Source organism: Amphibalanus amphitrite, unplaced genomic scaffold (genome assembly GCF_019059575.1).
Source record: "Amphibalanus amphitrite isolate SeventyFive unplaced genomic scaffold, NRLGWU_Aamphi_draft 000054F_arrow, whole genome shotgun sequence".
Classification (NCBI taxonomy): Eukaryota; Metazoa; Arthropoda; class Thecostraca; order Balanomorpha; family Balanidae; genus Amphibalanus; species Amphibalanus amphitrite.
In genome coordinates, this window is record NW_024881550.1 from 1,282,501 (window position 1) to 1,304,420 (window position 21,920).

Here is a 21,920-nt window from a genome sequence, read left to right on the forward strand (position 1 = left end):
AAGGACTGATGCAGGTGGACCACAGTGATCATATTTGGTGATAAATGTGTAAAATTGGTGCGACAATATGTGATCCAAATTTGAAATGCCTACGTTTACAAATTTCTAAGCTACGGCGTTCCGAATGCAAATATGCATTTTGTCCCAATTTATCTGCCCAACCCTGTACGGTGCGCTCTGGGAGGTCTCGTCTGCTCGTTCGGTGTCCCTCCTGCCTGCTCGTTCGGTGCCCGTTCTGCCTGCTCGTTCGGTGCCCCTTCTGCTTGCTCGTTTGGTGCCCTTCTGTCAGTTCATTCCCTTTCTCTAAGTCGCTTGCATCTGAGCCGCTGGTGGCGCACGGTGGCATGTCCAGATCCAGTTCATCGAGGGTTTTACCCAAGGCCCTAAATACACGAGGGTTTAGGGTATGCCCCATCGAGGGTTTTACCTTTGAGGTTTTTTAGATCCCCACTTTCCATCAGGATCAACACTTTGCTGAGTTTGGCTACCTGAATGGTAGCGTCGGGAAAGCGGTAGAAGTCTCTATGGACCCTTATGTCGTGGCCCATACAAGTCGCCAACTGGTCCAGCTCATTGTCTCGCAAATTCAAGAGTTGCGCCGTTGTCGCCATCTGTTTCCGCAGAGAGCCAGACGTAAGCGTTCTGGGAAACTTGGCGCCACATAAGTTTACGAACTTTCGGAGACAGGACAGTCGCTCCCTCGAAGTGCATTGTTGGCGCCGTTGGCGAACACGTATGGCACCTCGATCTTCAGCTCCTGCCGTTTCGCCAACATGAGCTGCACCACTTCTACCATCTCTTTGGTGTACAAGATCGGTACGCCTCTCTTTCGTTTCCCGCGGACCATAACCCGCTTTAGAGCAGCACCCAGGTGCTTCTCAAGCGGGCTCAAACATTCTGCCACGCCACTAAGGACGTTGGTCCTCAAGCTGTTCTCCCAGTCTTCCAGTCTCATTCTTCCCGCCTCACCTTGGCGCCTTCGGTTGAAGAGCATTATCCGTGCCAGGAGAGCTTCTCCCATGGTCTTGTACGTTGCCGGGGATGGGTTCTGTTGCAGCTTTCTCTTCGCGCTTTCCATCTCTTCATTCAAACAGCCTTGAAGTTTCTTGATGTCCTCAGCCATCGGGGTGAGGCGAGGCTTGTTCCAATTTCCATCCTTCAGCGTCTGCAGCGTGGGCCTGAACACCTGATCAGTCCACTCCATGGCCTCGTTTCATAAAAGGAATTACTTACGGCGTTCCGTCAATTATTCCAGATTTGGCGTATTTGATGCCAATTCGGTTTCATAAAGCCGGAGACTGGAGTAATTCACGCCATCGAAATTACGGAGCTTCATTTACGGCAAATGCTCGATTCCGGACCAATTGATGCCAGTTGGGTTTCATAAAACGACGTAATTAACGCCAAATATTTTATCAAGCTCTTGATATCAGTGGTGTAAACTACTGTAAACTACGCACAAAAATGTTGCGTGAATTTGAATAAATGTGAAGATTCGAAGCTAATTTTTAATATATTTTATAATGTTGAGCCCGGTGAGGAAGAAAGAACAGCCAAAATGAGAAAAAGAAACTGCAAATCCTGCAAATATTCTGTACCAGTCGCTTTTTGTGACCGCTATCGGAATTTTGTTTATTCGCCGCGCCGCGCCACTTTCGTAGTTAGGCACTTCTGCTTAGCTGGCTTTCTGCTGTTTTCAATATATTGATTTAATAAAGGATGGTCATTGTTCATCAATATTCATTTTGTTTTTCATAAATAATTTTTACGATTTAAATTCAACATCATTGTTTTATAATTTCTCGTAAAAAAAGTGTTGACATGAAATTGTAATTTGTAGGACGCTTGATAAATTACGGTAACTACGCAAATGTGCTTAGTTACGGAGGTGTAAACAATTCCAGTTGTGGCTTTGTGAAACGGCTTCATTTACGCTCCGTAGTTTGAAAGGGTGTGAATTACGGAAAGGTGTAAGTTACGGCAGAGCTTTATGAAACGATGCCCATATCGCGGAGTCTGAGAAACTGCTCCAGTGTTTCCGTGTTCGTTCCTCGCTCGATGGCTTTTGCCAGACAGATTTCAGTGTGGCACGGCTGAGAGTAGCCGGTTACCACTTGGACCGTTAGCAGTGCACACCGCTAGAAGTTCTCCTCTCGTTGTGAGAGGGAGTGTAAGGATTGTCAAGGCAGAGACTACCATCCGCCACCGTCGGCACCACACAACTCCAAGGGAGGAGGAGACTCCCGATGTGGGCCCGTGTCGGTAGCTCTGAGCTTGACTAGGATGAAACGAGTAACCGATCGTGGATCGTACTGATTTATTGAACAAAAATTGGCGCACTATATTTCTAGCAAGGCTACCTTGCATAGGTAGTTTCAGCGTCTAAATGGTAACGTTAGAAATTACAGTGACAGTTGGACAAAGAAAAATTACTCCACACCTGCGCTCCTAGATTACCCTCTTAAGGCGTGACAATACAACAGCTACGGTTACGAGAGATAACATATAAGGCAGCAAACAATCACAAGACATATGTGTCAATCAATCACTGACATCTGCGTGCATCAAAAGGATTTACTAGTTTACGACGCCGCCGCTGGGTTGCACACGCTACGGCGCCGCCGCTAGCAACGGAGCGCTGTTGCACACGCTACATCAGCACACTTATTTATGGAATGGCCGAGCTTCAGCGCTAGCGATGGCCTCCTCACGTCCTGCTCGTCGTAGCAGCACACTTGTTGGACCGCTCTGGTTACCACTTCGAACTTTCCCGGCGAAAAAAAGTCCCGGAGAGGTGCATCCTCAGTTTCCTTCAGCACCTGCAGGAGACACCCCACCTCTCGCAGCTTTTGGCTGACGTGCCGCATCTAGTGTACTTCTCCTCCCAATCGAGCCAACAGCTTCTCGCCGAAAGCCATTATTGTCGGATCAGTCTTGCACAGCAAGGTTACAGCGTCTTGTCGCATGGAGGCGATCACCTTACTCAGGCGGTGGTACACACCGCCTAAGGTGATCGGCGGCGCGGGCGGCGGCGGCGGCCGGCGCGTCACTGACGGGTTCCGCGGCGGCCGTGCTGTCCCAGAGGGCAGCGCGGGCGGAGCCGCCCGCGCGGGGCTAGCGTCTGCGAGTGGCCACAGATTAACACAGATTGGAACCCGAGCGTCGGCGCCTTTGATGTCGACGACCCCGCGCGCCAACGCCATCTATCGGCGGGGAAATCTTCACGTAGGAGATTCACGCACGCGGGCCGGCTCGCCCGTCACGTTAACACGGGCGAGCATGATGTCGCGGGTGACAAACGATTATTTTACGACGATGATGGCTAATGCACTTTTACAACTACACTCCGGTCACTGTATTATTATTTCCTCGCATACCTAGCCTTAAAGAGAGATGATTCTCGGCCCAATGGTAAGCTATACGGGTGCACCCAATCCTCCAGCGTGAATAACGCAACACTCGACTCGAGTTCCGTGCCGTGTATGTATTTGGACCCGGCGAGCAGCACCATCTCTCGAGCACATCACACACGCACGTATGTACTATTGCTTCCAAATTAAGCTTGATTCGCGTTTGGCTCTAGTACTGCATTGAATACCCTCCCGAGCCGCTCCCGTATCGCCAGGGTAGCTGTCCCGGTGAGGTGCGTGTCAGACTGAGGCAGTGCGTCGACCTTGTCACTGTCACTTGCGTCAGTCCGCGCCTGGGGCGGGGACACGGGTGTGACCTGTGATAATGGCGGGCACGTGAGCGTGACGCATAGCTGGGTCACATTCTATCAAATCAGGGACGATGAGAGCGCCGCAGTGCAGTGGTCAGGCAGATGACCGGGTGGGGAGCGCTGGTTGGGCTTGTTGCGGGCTAGAAAATATTGGGCACACTTGGTTACTTGAGTGCTACACGGACACGATTAGACTTTTCACATTTTTTGAAGCGAGGAATCAATTTATGTCTGAGCCGTCGCTGGCCGAGGAGATTGCCTTCCCCGACATTTTTTTTTTAACTGCACGAAGCATGCAGACAATAGTTTTTTTTTTCAGATTTTCGAGCTCTTTCGAATGCCGCTTACCACGTGTCGCACACGTGGCCCAGGAGCCGAGTTACTGTGGGGGTGGGGGTGGGGGGGGGTGCGACGTGGTTGGCGCCGAGCACCTGCCTGGCGCGGGTAAATAATTATCTGATAAATATTTATAATATATGTTACGATTATATTGGCATTATTGTTTTAAATAAAACTGTGGTTATGATTATTAAACGCAATATTAAAACTAGCGCAGTCAAAGCACCCCGCAGCAGAGCAAAAAAAAAACATCAGACACCGTCCAGGCCCGGGCCGGGGTCGGATCACTGTCCTCGCCTCACAGCGACTTCTGTTTCGACCGCTGGTCTCGCCCGCCGGCCACATGTGCCCTTGACCTTTGACCTACGATGCGTATCCTGGCTGAATTCCGTTCCGATCGCGCGTCCAGCTGCACCACGGTTGCGGCCGCGCGGGGCCCGTCTCTCGCCGGGCGCTGCGCCCGAGCCCCGGGTAATGCCTCTGACGCCAGAGGCGCCCGAGGCCAAAATCGCCGATCGCTGACCGACCACAGGTCACGTCCGCACCCCTACCCGCGCGTTTGAAACTCCCGGATGTCACAAGGCCCCGGATGTTAAACCTCTGGCCTACCGTGCACGGCTCGCCGAGCCGGTTATCTCGGTAAAACTCGGGCTTCGGTAGGGTATTCACTACAGCACTGGAGCGAAGTGAGGATCAAGCTTAATTTGGAAGCAATAATACGTACTTACACGCACACATAAGTACATACTCATCTACATACAAGCACACACGTAAGCATACACGCACACAGGCGCGCGCGCGCGGACCCGGCGACCACCACCATCTCTCGAGCACATCACACATGCACGTATGTACGTACTTACACGCACACACGTAAGTACATATTAACCCACATACACGTACGCACACACAGGCGCGCGCGCACGCACGTCAGCGCTCTATACACGGGAACTCACGACCACGTGTTTGCGACTCTTGCTGTTCTCGCCCGTCTTCACGTTCGTCATCCTCGCACAGATCCCGTGTAGCTGCATTCGCAAGAACACAGCTACGGCCCCATCGACGGCCTTCTGGCAGCACACATTGCTCACCAGATCCTGGTAGGGCTGCGTCGCCTCGACACAGGCTCGCAGGCTGCTCAGCACGCCGTGTCCGCACAGCGCACTGACCGCTTGCGTCTCGGTGATTTCGAACATCATCTTGGTTGTCTCGTACAGCGCAGATGACGGCACCTGGAGGCTGCCTACTTCTACGTCGCTTTCACCCGTGAACTTCTTTAGCCCGATCAGGGCTTCGCGGTCGCACGTCACAAACGCGGTGTCTTTTGTCAGAACAGACATGCACGCGGGACATGCCTTCATTTTACGCGCCCTGTACGCTAAGTAGCCGGCGATGTAAGTGAGCACGTTTTCTGTGACAATGTCCACATGTGGCCCCATCACCACATGTGGCCCCATGTGTTAATCTGTGGAGTGGCGGAGCGGCCTCAGGCACCACGTGGTCCGAGCGGCGGCGCTCCGCTCGGCGCCTGGCTCGGTAGCGGCGGCGGCGCGCCGCCCGGCCCGGAGACGCGGCCGGCTCGCTGCCAGCAGTTGATGTCGAGTCCGACGAGCTGGAGCTGGGCGGCAGGTACAGCGTGGGCGCCGGGGACGGCGAGTCGGGCGATGAGTCCGAGCTGTCGGCCGACGGCTCCCTCCTCGCGCCGACGCCGGGACCGCGCAGCCAGAACCACGATGACGTCAGGTTGGGCGAGCGGCGGCCCCGGCGCGGTGTCGTAATCGACGCGCCGCCGACACAGTCCACTCCGTCAGAACGAGGGCGCGGGACCGGAGACGCCGACGAGGGGGGCCGCACCAGTGTCGTCCTGGCGACACACGGGGTCGTCTGCACCAGTGCGGACCCTGCTGGCTCCGTCGCGGGCGGCACGGGAGACACTAGCACAAGGCACGTCGGCACCGACTCGCGCGGCGTCGATTCTCGCGGCACTGCGGCGTCTGGGAGGCTCGCGGGCGGCACCGTCGCGTCGGAGGCACTCGCGGGCGGCACTGACGCGACGGAGGAACTCGCGGGCGGCACTGTCACGTTATCACTCACACGTTCCGCTCGGTGCGGCGACAGGGCGTCCACAGGGCCGCCGTCACAGGCGGGAAGATCCTCGTGTAGCGGCGACGATTGAACTGTCTTGGATGATGAGTCCGGCGACGGCGAGGTCTCTGGAAACACCAGAGGCGGCGACCGCGGCGGCTGCGACGTCTGGGTCGGCGACCACCACCGCTCGGGCAGCGGCCCAGGCGACGGCAGCGGCGAGAGCCGATCCTCCTCGGGTGCCGGCGGCGGTGTCCGCTCCCGTGGCGGCGTCGGTGTCGGCCCCCGTGGCGGCGTCGGTGTCGGCCCCGGTGATGGCGTCGGTGTCGGCTCCGGCGGCGGCGGTGGCGTCGGCTCCGGTGGCGGCGTCGGCCGGCCCTGGCCAGGTGGCGGCGGCGGAGGGCTCAGCGACAGGTCCAGCTCCGGGCTCGTCGGTGTCGCCGGTCTTGCAGGGGCGCCGGCGGCGGGGGCCGTCTCGGCACGGAGCCGCGCCAGCGCAGCGGCCCAGTCGGTGGGCTGCGGCGGGGCGGGCGGCGGCCGGCGCGGGCAGCGGGCGCGGTGGTTGAGCACGCCACGGCGGGTCGTAAACCACTTCCGGCACCAGTGGCACTCCTGCTTGAACGCTGACGCCGCGTCCGGGACCGGGCGGTTCAGAGGGCCGAGGGGGCATCTGTGGGCCGAGACCTTACGGGCAAGTCTGGCTCCACAGGCCGCACAACGCCACTCCGACCCGGTCACCGACGTTCCAGGGTGGAAGTCGGTCCGCAGGTGCCGTAGGAGGCTGTGCCGGACGGCGGTCTGCACCTGGTTGGCGTATGACCGAGGGCACCCCGCCACCGGGCAGTGCACGTGCAGCGGCAGCGGGCTGGGCAGCACGAGCAGCTGGCCCTCGAGCCACGGCTGCTGAAGAGCTGCCGGGCCCGGCGAGGGAGAAGAGGCGCCTGCGGCGGGCACCCGGCCAGACGAGGCCGGAGGTGACACCATCTCCAGGCAGGAGAGGTGGAGCCCAGCAGGGCAAGGAGAGGATTTGGCAAAGAAGGAATAAGCGAGACCTAACCCTTACCCCGACATCCGCCTCTCCTGTCGCCGCACAATGTGGAGGGGAAGTTCCGTGAGCGGGCCAGAGTCGCCGGGGCAGGTACTAGGTCAAGGATGGGGCACGCTCTCGCCAATTAAGCTGATAAGAACAGATTTTTTAGCGTAATAGATCATGTTTTAGCGGCGTGCTTTGTAAAAGAAAGGTAGCCAACCAAAAGCATGTCTATCCCGACCAATGAGCCGCGATCATGTGCAAATACCGGGGGAATGCCCCACAGATACTACACTTTGATCTTAGCCAAAAGGCCGAGAAGCGATACTTAAGCACAACACTTTAAGATACTTATGCAGTTAAGGGATAACTATTAGTACTAGTAACGATGCAGAGCTATAACGTGAGCGCTAGTGGCCACGGCGAGTGATAAGAGTGGTCCATTATGTTACATTCAAAGTATACGCAGTTTCAGTTTATCCTCACCATGGTAAGTATCTGTAAGCACAAAAGATCGCCAAACTCGAAATAATTTCGAATTAGTGGCTCTCGACCGTGCGTTTGTACACACGCAAATGGAGACGGCGGCGCCGCGCCGACAGTTATCAGTCGTGCGACATCAGATGGCAGCACAGTCGAACACCACGACGTATGGCAGCGCTCTACCCCCCCCCCCCCCCCAGCTCTACCCCCCCCCCTAGCTGCATGCAGACAAAAGCATGCATCGCAAAAGTACGTATTGCACATGTACGTCAGCAAAAGTACTGATTAATCATGTACGTAACGAATAAGGCACGTATCGACAAAAATGTATCTTAATAGTAGTTAATGGCCATTTTCACGACGGTCTATCCGGCGAATGCACCTGATGTGATCAAATCTGCACGTACTTTCTTTTACAGCAAATAGCTTCATTTTATGAATTTATTACAGTGTTTTAATCGATGATGCTCTCTGAAAATATGACAAAGCAGGCATATAAGAAATTAGTGCATATCAGCTAGTAGTGCTAGCTGATAGCTGCAAAGAGGACACACTGAACCTGATTTGACCAATTCTGCACTTTATCTGTACCACCTGTGCATCAAATGTGTACCAGATGGCCGTCGTGAAAACGGCTAATATGAATAAATAAAGCATTTGTCAGGACCTTACCAAAGCACAGATGTAAGGAATGTCGATAGATACTGCTATTTTTCCAGTTACTTTTTTCATTTCGATATACGATTGCACGCCTCACGCTATAGCAAAACTAATACAAAGAGAAAAGTTTTAAAAACATATGATGCTTTACGTAAGGCAAAGCTGTCGTCACCCACAACTTCCCACACGCTTCCCCACTGTCCATCACAGATACCGAATGAATAGTGATAAAGATGTCAGCTTTACAGGTACCTCAGTTAGATGATGATGCACCGTCTTTACTGAGTTTCACCAGATAGAGCGGCCTTGCCAGTCACATTTTAGGACGCCGATGCACCGTGTACTTGAAAGATGTCGATTGTCTGGGAACAAAATAAATGCGTGAATTAATTCGCCTATTGTAGCGGTTATCGTGGCTCGGGTCGGGGGCGGCACGTAGTAGCGGAATTCGAGAAAAAAAAACGTCTATAATCATAATGATATTGATTGGGTCATTTTTCTTCATGACCTGAGATGACCTCAGGGACATTGAGGGGTCACAGGTACAATTTGCCGATACCCGCATTTTTCTTCCATTTAATATGAGCGTTTGTCTATGACCGTGATCAAAAAGAGGTGTGTTTTCATGTTTTGTCCATTTTTATAGTCAGATATCTTAAAAGTATCTTTATCCTTTTATTTCACTACATATCACAACGCATGATAACAAAAGTGGGCCGATCCTGGCTGTAGTGCAATGCCAGGCCAACCCGCGGCAGGGCTGGAGCAAGCTCCAAAAACCCCGCCAAAGTCCAAAAATCAGTTTAATATTCTGGTCCCCATGTAGGGGACGTATCAGATATTAAGCTGATAAGAACAGATTTTTTAGCGTAATAGATCATGTTTTAGCGGCGTGCTTTGTAAAAGAAAGGTAGCCAACCAAAAGCATGTCTATCCCGACCAATGAGCCGCGATCATGTGCAAATACCGGGGGAATGCCCCACAGATACTACACTTTGATCTTAGCCAAAAGGCCGAGAAGCGATACTTAAGCACAACACTTTAAGATACTTATGCAGTTAAGGGATAACTATTAGTACTAGTAACGATGCAGAGCTATAACGTGAGCGCTAGTGGCCACGGCGAGTGATAAGAGTGGTCCATTATGTTACATTCAAAGTATACGCAGTTTCAGTTTATCCTCACCATGGTAAGTATCTGTAAGCACAAAAGATCGCCAAACTCGAAATAATTTCGAATTAGTGGCTCTCGACCGTGCGTTTGTACACACGCAAATGGAGACGGCGGCGCCGCGCCGACAGTTATCAGTCGTGCGACATCAGATGGCAGCACAGTCGAACACCACGACGTATGGCAGCGCTCTACCCCCCCCCCCCCCCCCCCCAGCTCTACCCCCCCCCCCTAGCTGCATGCAGACAAAAGCATGCATCGCAAAAGTACGTATTGCACATGTACGTCAGCAAAAGTACTGATTAATCATGTACGTAACGAATAAGGCACGTATCGACAAAAATGTATCTTAATAGTAGTTAATGGCCATTTTCACGACGGTCTATCCGGCGAATGCACCTGATGTGATCAAATCTGCACGTACTTTCTTTTACAGCAAATAGCTTCATTTTATGAATTTATTAGTGTTTTAATCGATGATGCTCTCTGAAAATATGACAAAGCAGGCATATAAGAAATTAGTGCATATCAGCTAGTAGTGCTAGCTGATAGCTGCAAAGAGGACACACTGAACCTGATTTGACCAATTCTGCACTTTATCTGTACCACCTGTGCATCAAATGTGTACCAGATGGCCGTCGTGAAAACGGCTAATATGAATAAATAAAGCATTTGTCAGGACCTTACCAAAGCACAGATGTAAGGAATGTCGATAGATACTGCTATTTTTCCAGTTACTTTTTTCATTTCGATATACGATTGCACGCCTCACGCTATAGCAAAACTAATACAAAGAGAAAAGTTTTAAAAACATATGATGCTTTACGTAAGGCAAAGCTGTCGTCACCCACAACTTCCCACACGCTTCCCCACTGTCCATCACAGATACCGAATGAATAGTGATAAAGATGTCAGCTTTACAGGTACCTCAGTTAGATGATGATGCACCGTCTTTACTGAGTTTCACCAGATAGAGCGGCCTTGCCAGTCACATTTTAGGACGCCGATGCACCGTGTACTTGAAAGATGTCGATTGTCTGGGAACAAAATAAATGCGTGAATTAATTCGCCTATTGTAGCGGTTATCGTGGCTCGGGTCGGGGGCGGCACGTAGTAGCGGAATTCGAGAAAAAAAAAACGTCTATAATCATAATGATATTGATTGGGTCATTTTTCTTCATGACCTGAGATGACCTCAGGGACATTGAGGGGTCACAGGTACAATTTGCCGATACCCGCATTTTTCTTCCATTTAATATGAGCGTTTGTCTATGACCGTGATCAAAAAGAGGTGTGTTTTCATGTTTTGTCCATTTTTATTGTCAGATATCTTAAAAGTATCTTTATCCTTTTATTTCACTACATATCACAACGCATGATAACAAAAGTGGGCCGATCCTGGTTGTAGTGCAATGCCAGGCCAACCCGCGGCAGGGCTGGAGCAAGCTCCAAAAACCCCGCCAAAGTCCAAAAATCAGTTTAATATTCTGGTCCCCATGTAGGGGACGTATCAGATATTAAGCTGATAAGAACAGAGGTGTGTATATAAGTGCATGTTGGTGGCATGGGTTTGAGAAAGGTAAGCCAACCAAGAGCAAATATATCCCGACCTAGTGGTTTCAGACCGGTGTGCAAATATCCGGGGCCATGACCCGCCCCCCGCCCCCAAAGGGCGGCGGCCCTGGAGGTGACCAGGCTCCGTACAGATACTACACTTTGATCTTAGCCAAAAGGCCGAGAAGCGATACTTAAGCACAACACTTTAAGATACTTATGCAGTTAAGGGATAACTATTAGTACTAGTAACGATGCAGAGCTATAACGTGAGCGCTAGTGGCCACGGCGAGTGATAAGAGTGGTCCATTATGTTACATTCAAAGTATACGCAGTTTCAGTTTATCCTCACCATGGTAAGTATCTGTAAGCACAAAAGATCGCCAAACTCGAAATAATTTCGAATTAGTGGCTCTCGACCGTGCGTTTGTACACACGCAAATGGAGACGGCGGCGCCGCGCCGACAGTTATCAGTCGTGCGACATCAGATGGCAGCACAGTCGAACACCACGACGTATGGCAGCGCTCTACCCCCCCCCCCCCAGCTCTACCCCCCCCCCCCCTAGCTGCATGCAGACAAAAGCATGCATCGCAAAAGTACGTATTGCACATGTACGTCAGCAAAAGTACTGATTAATCATGTACGTAACGAATAAGGCACGTATCGACAAAAATGTATCTTAATAGTAGTTAATGGCCATTTTCACGACGGTCTATCCGGCGAATGCACCTGATGTGATCAAATCTGCACGTACTTTCTTTTACAGCAAATAGCTTCATTTTATGAATTTATTAGTGTTTTAATCGATGATGCTCTCTGAAAATATGACAAAGCAGGCATATAAGAAATTAGTGCATATCAGCTAGTAGTGCTAGCTGATAGCTGCAAAGAGGACACACTGAACCTGATTTGACCAATTCTGCACTTTATCTGTACCACCTGTGCATCAAATGTGTACCAGATGGCCGTCGTGAAAACGGCTAATATGAATAAATAAAGCATTTGTCAGGACCTTACCAAAGCACAGATGTAAGGAATGTCGATAGATACTGCTATTTTTCCAGTTACTTTTTTCATTTCGATATACGATTGCACGCCTCACGCTATAGCAAAACTAATACAAAGAGAAAAGTTTTAAAAACATATGATGCTTTACGTAAGGCAAAGCTGTCGTCACCCACAACTTCCCACACGCTTCCCCACTGTCCATCACAGATACCGAATGAATAGTGATAAAGATGTCAGCTTTACAGGTACCTCAGTTAGATGATGATGCACCGTCTTTACTGAGTTTCACCAGATAGAGCGGCCTTGCCAGTCACATTTTAGGACGCCGATGCACCGTGTACTTGAAAGATGTCGATTGTCTGGGAACAAAATAAATGCGTGAATTAATTCGCCTATTGTAGCGGTTATCGTGGCTCGGGTCGGGGGCGGCACGTAGTAGCGGAATTCGAGAAAAAAAAACGTCTATAATCATAATGATATTGATTGGGTCATTTTTCTTCATGACCTGAGATGACCTCAGGGACATTGAGGGGTCACAGGTACAATTTGCCGATACCCGCATTTTTCTTCCATTTAATATGAGCGTTTGTCTATGACCGTGATCAAAAAGAGGTGTGTTTTCATGTTTTGTCCGTTTTTATTGTCAGATATCTTAAAAGTATCTTTATCCTTTTATTTCACTACATATCACAACGCATGATAACAAAAGTGGGCCGATCCTGGCTGTGGTGCAATGCCAGGCCAACCCGCGGCAGGGCTGGAGCAAGCTCCAAAAACCCCGCCAAAGTCCAAAAATCAGTTTAATATTCTGGTCCCCATGTAGGGGACGTATCAGATATTAAGCTGATAAGAACAGATTTTTTTTTTTATTCAAAAAAGTACATGGTGATAACAAACAGTGGTACATACAAACAAAACAAATCATAACGGCGGCAACAGTCATGCCGGTCCGTTTTACAAACCATGCACAGATATAAACGAGACAATAGTAAAAGTCCCCGGAGGGTCACCATGGCGGTCGGCCACACACCCCGGGCAAGGCTGGCGGGAGGAACGGGGGAGGGGAAGGAGGGAGGCGGCAGTGGGGGAGGCACCACGGCGGGCCGGCGCGCGGCGGGGCGGGCCAGGGAGGGAAGGGGAGAGGGGGTTGCTGGGAATCTGCACCACCATCACCAACACCAAAGCAGGGCACCGCCAGCTGTGCGCACCGGCACCGGCTGGCGGTCCGACGCGTCGGTCGGGGCGGCCACTGGGGCCCACCTGCCCGCCGCCGTAGCGGCCCACACCATCACCAGAGCAGCGCTCCCCGTGTCACGCTACCATCTAAGCACTAAGCGGCACCAGGCCTGCATCCGTGCCTCACCATCGTGTGGTAAGCCGCACCACGCCATCACCATGGCCGCCCGTCACCAGCCACTAGGCACCAAGCCAGGGAGAGGGAGTCCGGGGCCCTCCCGGCCCACACCGGCCGAGACCCACCGGAGGGCGCCGACCCCACACCACCGCCTCGGGGCAGGGAGGGCACCGTGACCCCGTGCGGCACCGGGGAGGGTCGACCGACAGCGGCCGGCCACGACCCCGGGGCCACAGGGGACAGAGGGTGCCGGGGAAGGGGGGTAGAGGGGGGCCAGGGGAGCCCGGAGTGCGGGCCGACCGAGACACACAGCACATCAGCGCAACACCAGCAAATCAATCAGAGGCGAAAATCGCCCTCAGACCAGTCGGGTCCAGCGGTGTGAGGTCACACAATGCTTTGTCGGTGGCACGCAGGGCCACGGACGGTAGGGGCTGCACAGGACAGCAGGCCTTATCGAAAAGAGCCACAAACAACAGAGGGCTACCCCTAACTGTGCCTCATCAAGAGTTGGGCACCGGTGACAACGCATGGGATTGACACAATCAGTGTCCTATATACATACACACAATTACATGTTCGACACTATACTTGGCCCGCCCTGAACTGGGGCGTCCACCTAACCAAACAGCTCAGCCAGCGTGGCTCCAGGGCAGATCAGTGGCGGCAGCTAGCACGGACCGTGACATACAATTCACGAACAGTGGTCACGTGGAGCCGAGTGTATCGGTAACGACAGCAGACGCTACAGCTGCGTCTATAGTTACATCTAAACGCCTGTCACACATATCTACGCCTCCCTAACACTACACACAGTAAAACTACACACTAGTGCCATTCAGGCCAATCGAGAATCACTGCCATATACTCAGAGCAGTGGTTGTCAGTGGAGCGGACGGCCGTGACCATGAGTCGCACTTAGGTCTACATATGTTCATAGCTAAATGGTGCCACTGGGGCCGGTCAGAGGTGCCGACAGGTCACATGGCCCCGTCCTAACATGACCTGAACCTCAACATATCTAAACAGTCCAGACTGACCACGGTCGGGCCCTGAGAGACGCCGGTGAGCCGCGGGACCAGAACCAGTCGGCGGCACCAGCCACCGGCGGTCACCACTGGTGCGGGTCACCACAGTGAGGACTGAGGCACCGGCGCTCCGGGTAGTCACCAGCGGAGCAGGCCAGCCGGCCTGACTAAACGCCTACACAATTACACAATACACATCCTAACTACACACATACACATTGCGTACACTACACAATACTCGATATACTACACTGTGCAACCAATCGATGTGGTGACACCTACAGCGTCACTGGGAGACGAGTAGTCATCATCGCCTTGAGCCACTGACGCTCCGAGTGGCCACTGGCCACCATAGGTGAAGCGTGGCCAGTCTGCACATACACAACTTAAATAAACGGTACACATATACACTACACGATACATACACGATACATACACTACACGATAGAAAACACTCTCAGTGTGGCGACACCAGCGGCACCACTGAGCGGCGGACGGTCCTGCACCACCGTGTGGGGCGGGCGAGCTGACCGCCGGCACGGGGTAGGGGTCACCAGTCTGGTGAGCGAGACCACTGTCACCACGGTCACCACGGGTACCGTCACCGACGGCACTGCTCCCTAAGGCACGCGGGGCTGGCGACGGGTCATCGCCAGCACAGTCGGAGGTCGCCGGGGGACCGGCTATCACAGCGGCCCAGCAGTCACCAGCGGGACCGGCCGACATCACCACACGCGGTCGGACCACACACGGGCGTCGGCGAACCAGGCCGGTCACTGCGGCCACCGACCAGCACTGACAGACTCCCTCACGGTGAGTCACCGTTCACGGGCGGTCACGGCCAGTGAGTGGCCACTGTCCGCCACAACACTCCCGTCCCACCCCGTCCCATCGCTCCCACCCCAACACTCCCCACCCCACGTCACTGCGGCGCGCACATCACCGAGCGGTGACGTCACTGTGTTGTCCATCACTGAGACGGCAGCGAGCCGACGGGGCACCAGCGGGCACCGACGAGCCCAGACCGACGCGGCGGTCAGGGCACCACACGCACTAGTTCGCGACGCGGTCACCAGGCGGCGCCAGCCAGCGCCGAGCGACGGGTGCCGCGGGCACCAACGAGCGCCGGCCGACGGGCCGGGGGAGCATTCATTCTGGCCAGGGTTCATAATGTCCAGGGTACGCTATGCCCAGTGTCAAAATGGCCAGTGCCTTGAATGGGCCAGAGTTCATAATGTCCAGGGATTGCATGGTCCAAATGTGGCCAACTGGCTGCAGATAGGGTATATTCAAAAAGGCCAGGGTTCATAATGTCCAGAGCACGATGTGTCCAGTGTTCAAAATGGCCAGGGTTCATAACGTCCAGGGCACGATGTGTCCAGTATTCGAAATGGCCAGGGTTCATAATGTCCAGGGCACGATGTGTCCAGTGTTCAAAATGGCCAGTGCCTTGAATGGGCCAGAGTTCATAATGTCCAGGGATTACATAGTCACTGAAAGTGACGTCATTATGTAAAAAAACACTGAATCAGCTCAATGCAAAGCAGTGCAGTGCCGAAGGCAATGCCTTAGGAGAGATTACAGGCAATAGTAAATCAAATATTTTTAGGTTAAGTGGTTATGTATCTGGCTTCAGGCCGAAGGCCTGAAGCCTGATGCATAACCACTTAACCTAAAAATATTTGATTTACTATTGCTTGCAATCTATTCATGCGAGAAACTATTTCCTTATCCCTGGTAGGCAAACATCATTACCTTAGGTTAGGTTAGGTTAGGTTAGGTTAGGTTAGGTTAGGTTAGGTTAGGTTTGGTTGGGTTGGGTTGACTATGTAATCCCTGGACACTATGAACTCTGGCCCATTCAAGGGACTGGCCATTTTGAACACTGGACACATCGTGCCCTGGACATTATGAACCCTGGCCATTTCGAACACTGGACACATCGTGCCCTGGACATTATGAACCCCGGCCATTTTGAACACTGGACACATCGTGCCCTGGACATTATGAACCCTGGCCTCTTTGAATTTACCCTATCTGCAGCCAGTTGGCCACTTTTGGACCATGTAATCCCTGGACAATGTGAACACTGGCCAATTCAAGGCACTGGCCAATTCGAGCACTGGACACATTGTGCCCTGGACATTATGAACCCTGGCCTAAATAATACGCACCCACGGGCCGGGACAGTCTCCAGCCCGCAGCGGCGGGCGCCGGCACGGGGTGCGGCCCGGCGCACCGACAGCCCCGACCGACCGACAGTCTCGGGGAGAACGGTCGGCGCCGGGCGGCGGGGCGCAGCGCGGCGCACGGACAGCCGCGGTCACGAGCCGGGCGGCGGTCACGGAGGTGGCCACCGAGAGGGCGGCCACCGGCTTCGGCCACTTGAAGGCAGCCGCCGGGAGGGCGGCCACCGGCCACAGGCAGCGGCCACTTGATGGCGACCACCGAGAGGGCGGCCACCGGCTTCGGCCACTTGAAGGCGACCGCCGGGAGGGCGGCCACCGGCCATCAGCAGAGCGGCCACCGGCCACTTGACAGCGGCCACCGGGAGGGTGGCCACCGGCCACGGGCAGCGGCCATTTGAAGGCGGCCGCCGGGAGGGCGGCCACCGGCCATCAGTAGAGCGGCCACCGGCCACTTGACGGCGGCCACCGAGAGGGCAGCCACCAGCCACTTGACGGTGCGCCAGACACCAGCAGCCGACAGGGCCGGCACCAGCGGCACCAGCCGACGGGCCGGCACCAGACGGCACCAGCCGACGGGCCGGCACCAGCGGCACCAGCGGCACCAGCGGCCACGGGCAGCGGCCGCCGAGCCCCGGTCACCGGTCCAGCGTGACCGGGCGGAGAGCGCCGCAGGGCGGCCGACGGACGCCAGGAGCGGCCCGGCGGTCACCGGAGGCGACCCCAGGTCACCGGCAGGCGACCACGGCAGCGGCCACCAGACGAGGGGCAGCCACAGCCACCGGGGGCAGCCACAGCCACCAGGTGAGGCGGCTCCAGCCACCGGGGGCAGCCACGGCCACCAGGTGAGGCGACTCCAGCCGCCGGGGGCAGCCACCACGGCCACCAGGGGCAGCCACAGCCACCGGGTGAGGCGACTCCAGCCACCGGGGGGCGGCCGGCCGCCAGACGGGCAGCTACAGCCGCCGGCAGGGCGTCACGGCCACCGGTCACGGCCCGGGGTCACCGGCACACACCGGCACCCACCACACACACACACACACAGTGACACAGGGGTCACGGGGGGGGGGGGGCGGACACCGGGCGGCGGACACCAGGGAGCGGACACCTCGGTCAGAGGGCCACGGACGGCGGTCAGGGGGCCACGGGCAGCGGCAGCGGTCAGCAGGGGACCACGGCAGCGGCCACCAGACGAGGGGCAGCCACAGCCACCGGGGGCAGCCACGGCCACCGGGGGGCAGCCACAGCTACCGGGGGCAGCCACAGCCACCGGGGGCAGCCACAGCCACCGGGGGCAGCCACAGCCACCGGGGGCAGCCACAGCCACCGGGTGAGGCGGCTCCAGCCACCGGGGGCAGCCACAGCCACCGGGGGCAGCCACAGCCACCGGGTGAGGCGGCTCCAGCCACCGGGGGGCGGCCGGCCGCCAGACGGGCAGCCACAGCCGCCAGGCGAGGCAGCCACCACAGCCACCGGGGAGCGGCCGCAGGTCACCAGCGGGTGACTGCACGGCGGCGGCCACGGCCACCGGGGCAGCCACGGCCACCAGGTGAGGCGGCGACGGCCACCCGGTCGGCCCGGCCGGAGACGGCGGCCAGGGCCAACTCTGGTGCGGTCAGCGGTCAACACACACGGGAGGGACCGGGCGGCGGACACCGGGGGGTCGGGACCCGGGTATCAGACGCCGGGCAGGCTCAGAGTCGGTCACGGACCTGCACTGGGTCAGCGGTCATCTGGTCACGCTCGGCTGGCACCCAGGGCACGGGTACATACAAACACTTGACAACAACAACACAACAGACGATCACAACACAATGTACAAACATTTACATGACATAACATAACAAATAACACCAGAACACAGTCACACGGCCCTGGGGTCCTCGTGAGGGGGAGGGGCGCCTAATACTGGCGTGAACCAGTGACGTGTTCCACGTACACGTCCCTCGACCACCTGAGGGTGTCACTGACCATCAGCTTCCTCATCAGCCGGGCGTACACCCGGCTGACGCGCAGCTGTCGGAGGGTGGCCTCGTTAGTACGGACCCAGGTCCCCAGGGACCCCAGCACCAGGGCGTGCACGGAGGCCGTCTTGCCCTGCCGCCGCAGCTCCTGCACGAGGGGCGCGTACTTGCGCTCCTTGTCAGCGGCGGCGGCGCGGAGGGCTTCAGGGCGGTTCTCAAAGGAGACTGTCACGTCGACAAGGGTCACTCGGTCACCACGGGTCACCACGAGGTCGGGACGGAGGGCAGAGTCGAGGCCGGGCACCCGACGGTTCACCCGGACCTCGTCCCCGGGGAAGACCGGCGTGGCGCGCTCGAGCCGGGCCAGCAGCGCGTCGTGGCGCTTCTGGTAGGCCTCGGCGTGTGCTGTAAGGCAATGATTGATGACGTGCGGCAGCGTCTCTTGGACGTAGCCGCACCGCCGGCACCGGCGGTCTGCCCCTGGCCTGCGGGAGTACGCGTTAAGGGGGACCAGGGACAGACGGGCACGGTGCACGAACCGCCAGTCGGCGAAACGCGTAAAGCTCCCATTATACATGTAATGGGAGCTCACCGGCTGGTCCGCCACACAGGCCAGCACCTTCCCCTGCTGCGGCATCTGGGTCAGTTCACGCAGCTCGGTCTGGCGGACCGCCTCTCGGAGCGCGCGCGACTCGCGTCGCGGCTCCACGTCCGCCTCCCCCACCTGCAGGACAGGGGGGTCAGCGGCGCGCCAGCGGACGGGGGCGCGGCGGGCGAGGGCGGCGGTGGCGACACGGGTGCGGGTCGAGCGGCAGGACACGCCGCCGCCGTCGTCCCGCATGGGAGCGCCGTTGAGGTACTCCGCCAGGTCGGCCGGGGTCGGGTCACGGCGGACACGGCGCCGGGCGGCACCGGTCAGCTCGGCGGCCGCCAGCTCGGCCACCGCCGGGTCACGGGAGTGGAGGAGGCGCTGGGTCGCCGCCGCAAGCAGGATGTCGGCCTCCTGTGAAAAGTGGGTCAGGCCGACCCCACCGGCAGTGGTCGGGCTATACAGATACCGGTTGGTGGCGTTCACCGGCAGGTTCAGTATGCCCTTCACTCGCCACCGCAGCGACCTGTCAAACGCCGCCAGGGCCCCCTTGGGGATCACCCCCAGCCGCAGGCAGTGGGTCAGACGGGGGGCAATAAAGGCCCGCACCGCGTCCAACTTCTGCCACGGGGCCAGGGGCGACCCCAGGAGGCGGGCGGCGTCACGGCGCGCCTCGGCCACCACCTGCAGGGGCGGCTGGGTCAGGCGGGTGTGCCCGACGGGTCGGCCGAGGTACCTGTAGGCCCCGTCCCTGTCAATGAGGGGCAGGGGGGCACCGCACAGGGTGGCGGGCGGGGAGGGGGCACCGACGGAGAGCAGGGCCGACTTCCACGGGTTGGGGGTCAGCCCGGCCCAGGCGCACACGCGCTCCAGCAGCGCCAGGCCGTCCTGCACCTCGCTGCGCCGGCTGAAAATCAGAGCCAGGTCATCGGCGTAGGCCAGGCAGCGCACCTGCGCGGCGGCGAGGGCCCGCAGCAGCGGCTCCAGGGCGAGGGAGAAGAGGAGGCCGCTGAGGGGGCACCCCTGCCGCACGCCACGCTGGCACGCCACCGGCGCGGTCAGGCCGTCCCCGGCGCGGTACCGGGTGGCGCTGCCCTGGTACAGGCCCTGTACCACCGCCACGACCTCCTCCGGCACACCGATTCGCTGCAAGACCTGCCAAAGGAGGCTGTGGGGGACCGAGCCGAAAGCATTGGCCAGGTCAATGAAGGCCACGTGGGCCTCCGTCCCGTCCTCCCGGGCGCTGTTGATGGCGCTCTGGAGCACAAAGTTGTGTTCCAGCACGCCGTCGAATGGCCGGAACCCTTTCTGGCCTGTGGAGAGGAGGTCAGCGGCCTCCACCCACCCGGACAGACGGTCGGCCCACACACCGGCGTACAGTTTGGCGACCGTGGCGCCGAGGGCGATGGGCCGCCAGCTGTCGGGCCGGGTCGGGTCACCCCCCTTGTGGAGGAGGACCGTCTCCGACTCCAGCCAGGTGGGCGGGACGCGGCGCGCCAGCCGGCACAGCTCGAAAGCCCGGGTCAGCAGCAGCGCGCCGGGGTCGAGGGCGCGCCAGGCGGCGTACCGCAGCCCGTCAGGGCCGGGGGCGGTGTTGGCCGCCCGCCGGAGACGGCCCCACACCTCGTCGGCTCGGAACGGGGCGGTCAGGGCCGGGGAGGGGGCGGCGGGGGTCAGGTCAGGGACCTCCTGCGGCCGCCGGTCCCACTCCACAGGGGGGCAGGGAGGAGGGGCGAAATGGGCCGCCAGCTGCTCGCCGGGCACGGGGCACGGGGGCGTCTCCTCCCGCAGCACCTGCCGCACCGCCTTCTCCCTGTTGGCGCGGTACAGCCGCTGCAGCCGGCTGGCCTCCTCGGCCGCGTAGGCCGGCGGCTGCCAGGGCCGCCGGTGGTCCTCGGCCGGCTCCGGCTCCTGCTCACCTGGCGGGGGGCGGGGCTCGCCGGCGGGAGGGGCGGCGGGGGGACGGTCAGCGGGCGGCCGCTCGTTCGGGGGGCGCCAGGGGGCGGGGCGCCGGCGCCGCTCATGGTAGTCGGCGTTACGCCGGGCCGCCTCGGCGCACAGCCGAGTCAGCTGCCGCTCCACATCCTCCCACGGGGCGCGGGTCTCCTGCAGGGTGGTCAGGATCGGCAGGAACTCCTGCTGGAGCTCGGTCGGCTCCGGGCCCTGCTGGGTAGGGTTAGGGGCTCCGGCGGGGTCAGGGGCGCCGGCTGGGTCACCAGCACCTCCAGCACCACCACCACGGCCGGCACCACGGCCCCGACCACGGCCAGGGCCGCCGCGGCCACGGCCACGACCGGCACCACGGCCACCACCACCGGCACCACCGTCAGGGTCACCAGCGGGGTCACCAGCGGGGGCACCAGCAGCACCACCCCGGCCACGGGGGGCACCACCTCGGCCACGACCGCGGGAGGCACCACGGCCACGACCACGACCGCGGCCGCCACCACGGGCACCGCTGGCAGGTCGGTCGGGGACGGGGTCACGGTCAGTGGGCGGGTCAGTGGGCAGGTCACCGGGCGGGGCACGGGGCGGAGCACGGGGCGGTCCACCAGCCACAGCGCCGGCGGGGTCACCGGGCGGGGCGCGCGGCGGGTCACCGGGCGTCACACGGGCAGCAGCGCCGGGCGAGCCGCGGGGCGGGTCAGGCGGGACACGGGGCACGGCGCGGGGCGGGTCAGGCGGGACACGGGGCGGGTCAGGCGGGACACGGGGCGTGACACAAGGCTGGTCAGCGGGTGGGCGAC

The 21,920-nt window shown here is 58.0% G+C and overlaps 1 protein-coding gene, 1 non-coding gene and 5 pseudogenes across 2 annotated transcripts; all 7 read right to left on the reverse strand.

The window, feature by feature from the left end:
• Positions 1–5,546: 5,546 nt before the first annotated feature.
• LOC122378027 (predicted GPI-anchored protein 58) lies at positions 5,547–7,129 on the reverse strand. Its single transcript, XM_043358734.1, has 4 exons — positions 6,862–7,129; positions 6,529–6,768; positions 6,155–6,273; positions 5,547–5,678 (listed from the first exon to the last, which is right to left on the reverse strand). The coding sequence occupies exons 1-4, from the start codon at positions 7,127–7,129 to the stop codon at positions 5,547–5,549; spliced, it is 759 nt and encodes a 252-aa protein (XP_043214669.1).
• A 252-nt stretch (positions 7,130–7,381) lies between these two features.
• LOC122378096 lies at positions 7,382–7,501 on the reverse strand (annotated as a pseudogene).
• Positions 7,502–9,024: 1,523 nt separating this feature from the next.
• LOC122378067 lies at positions 9,025–9,196 on the reverse strand (annotated as a pseudogene).
• Positions 9,197–9,223: 27 nt separating this feature from the next.
• On the reverse strand, positions 9,224–9,343 carry LOC122378097 (annotated as a pseudogene).
• Positions 9,344–10,870: 1,527 nt separating this feature from the next.
• LOC122378078 lies at positions 10,871–11,035 on the reverse strand (annotated as a pseudogene).
• Positions 11,036–11,170: 135 nt separating this feature from the next.
• Positions 11,171–11,234, reverse strand: LOC122378102 (annotated as a pseudogene).
• Positions 11,235–12,755: 1,521 nt separating this feature from the next.
• Positions 12,756–12,942, reverse strand: LOC122378063. The gene has a single exon (XR_006255975.1). It is a non-coding gene; the product is annotated as a U2 spliceosomal RNA (small nuclear RNA).
• Positions 12,943–21,920: the final 8,978 nt, after the last annotated feature.

Bases quoted from the DNA above. Each gene is read 5' to 3' on its own strand.
- LOC122378027 (XM_043358734.1), bottom strand. From the start codon at position 7,129: ATGGTGTCACCTCCGGCCTCGTCTGGCCGGGTGCCCGCCGCAGGCGCC. The intron at 6,274-6,528 runs GCCAGGGCCGGC...TGGTGTTTCCAG, and splicing joins CCCTCCGCCGCCGCCACCTG to AGACCTCGCCGTCGCCGGAC. The intron at 5,679-6,154 runs GTGAGTGATAAC...CCTGCCGCCCAG, and splicing joins CGCCGCACCGAGCGGAACGT to CTCCAGCTCGTCGGACTCGA.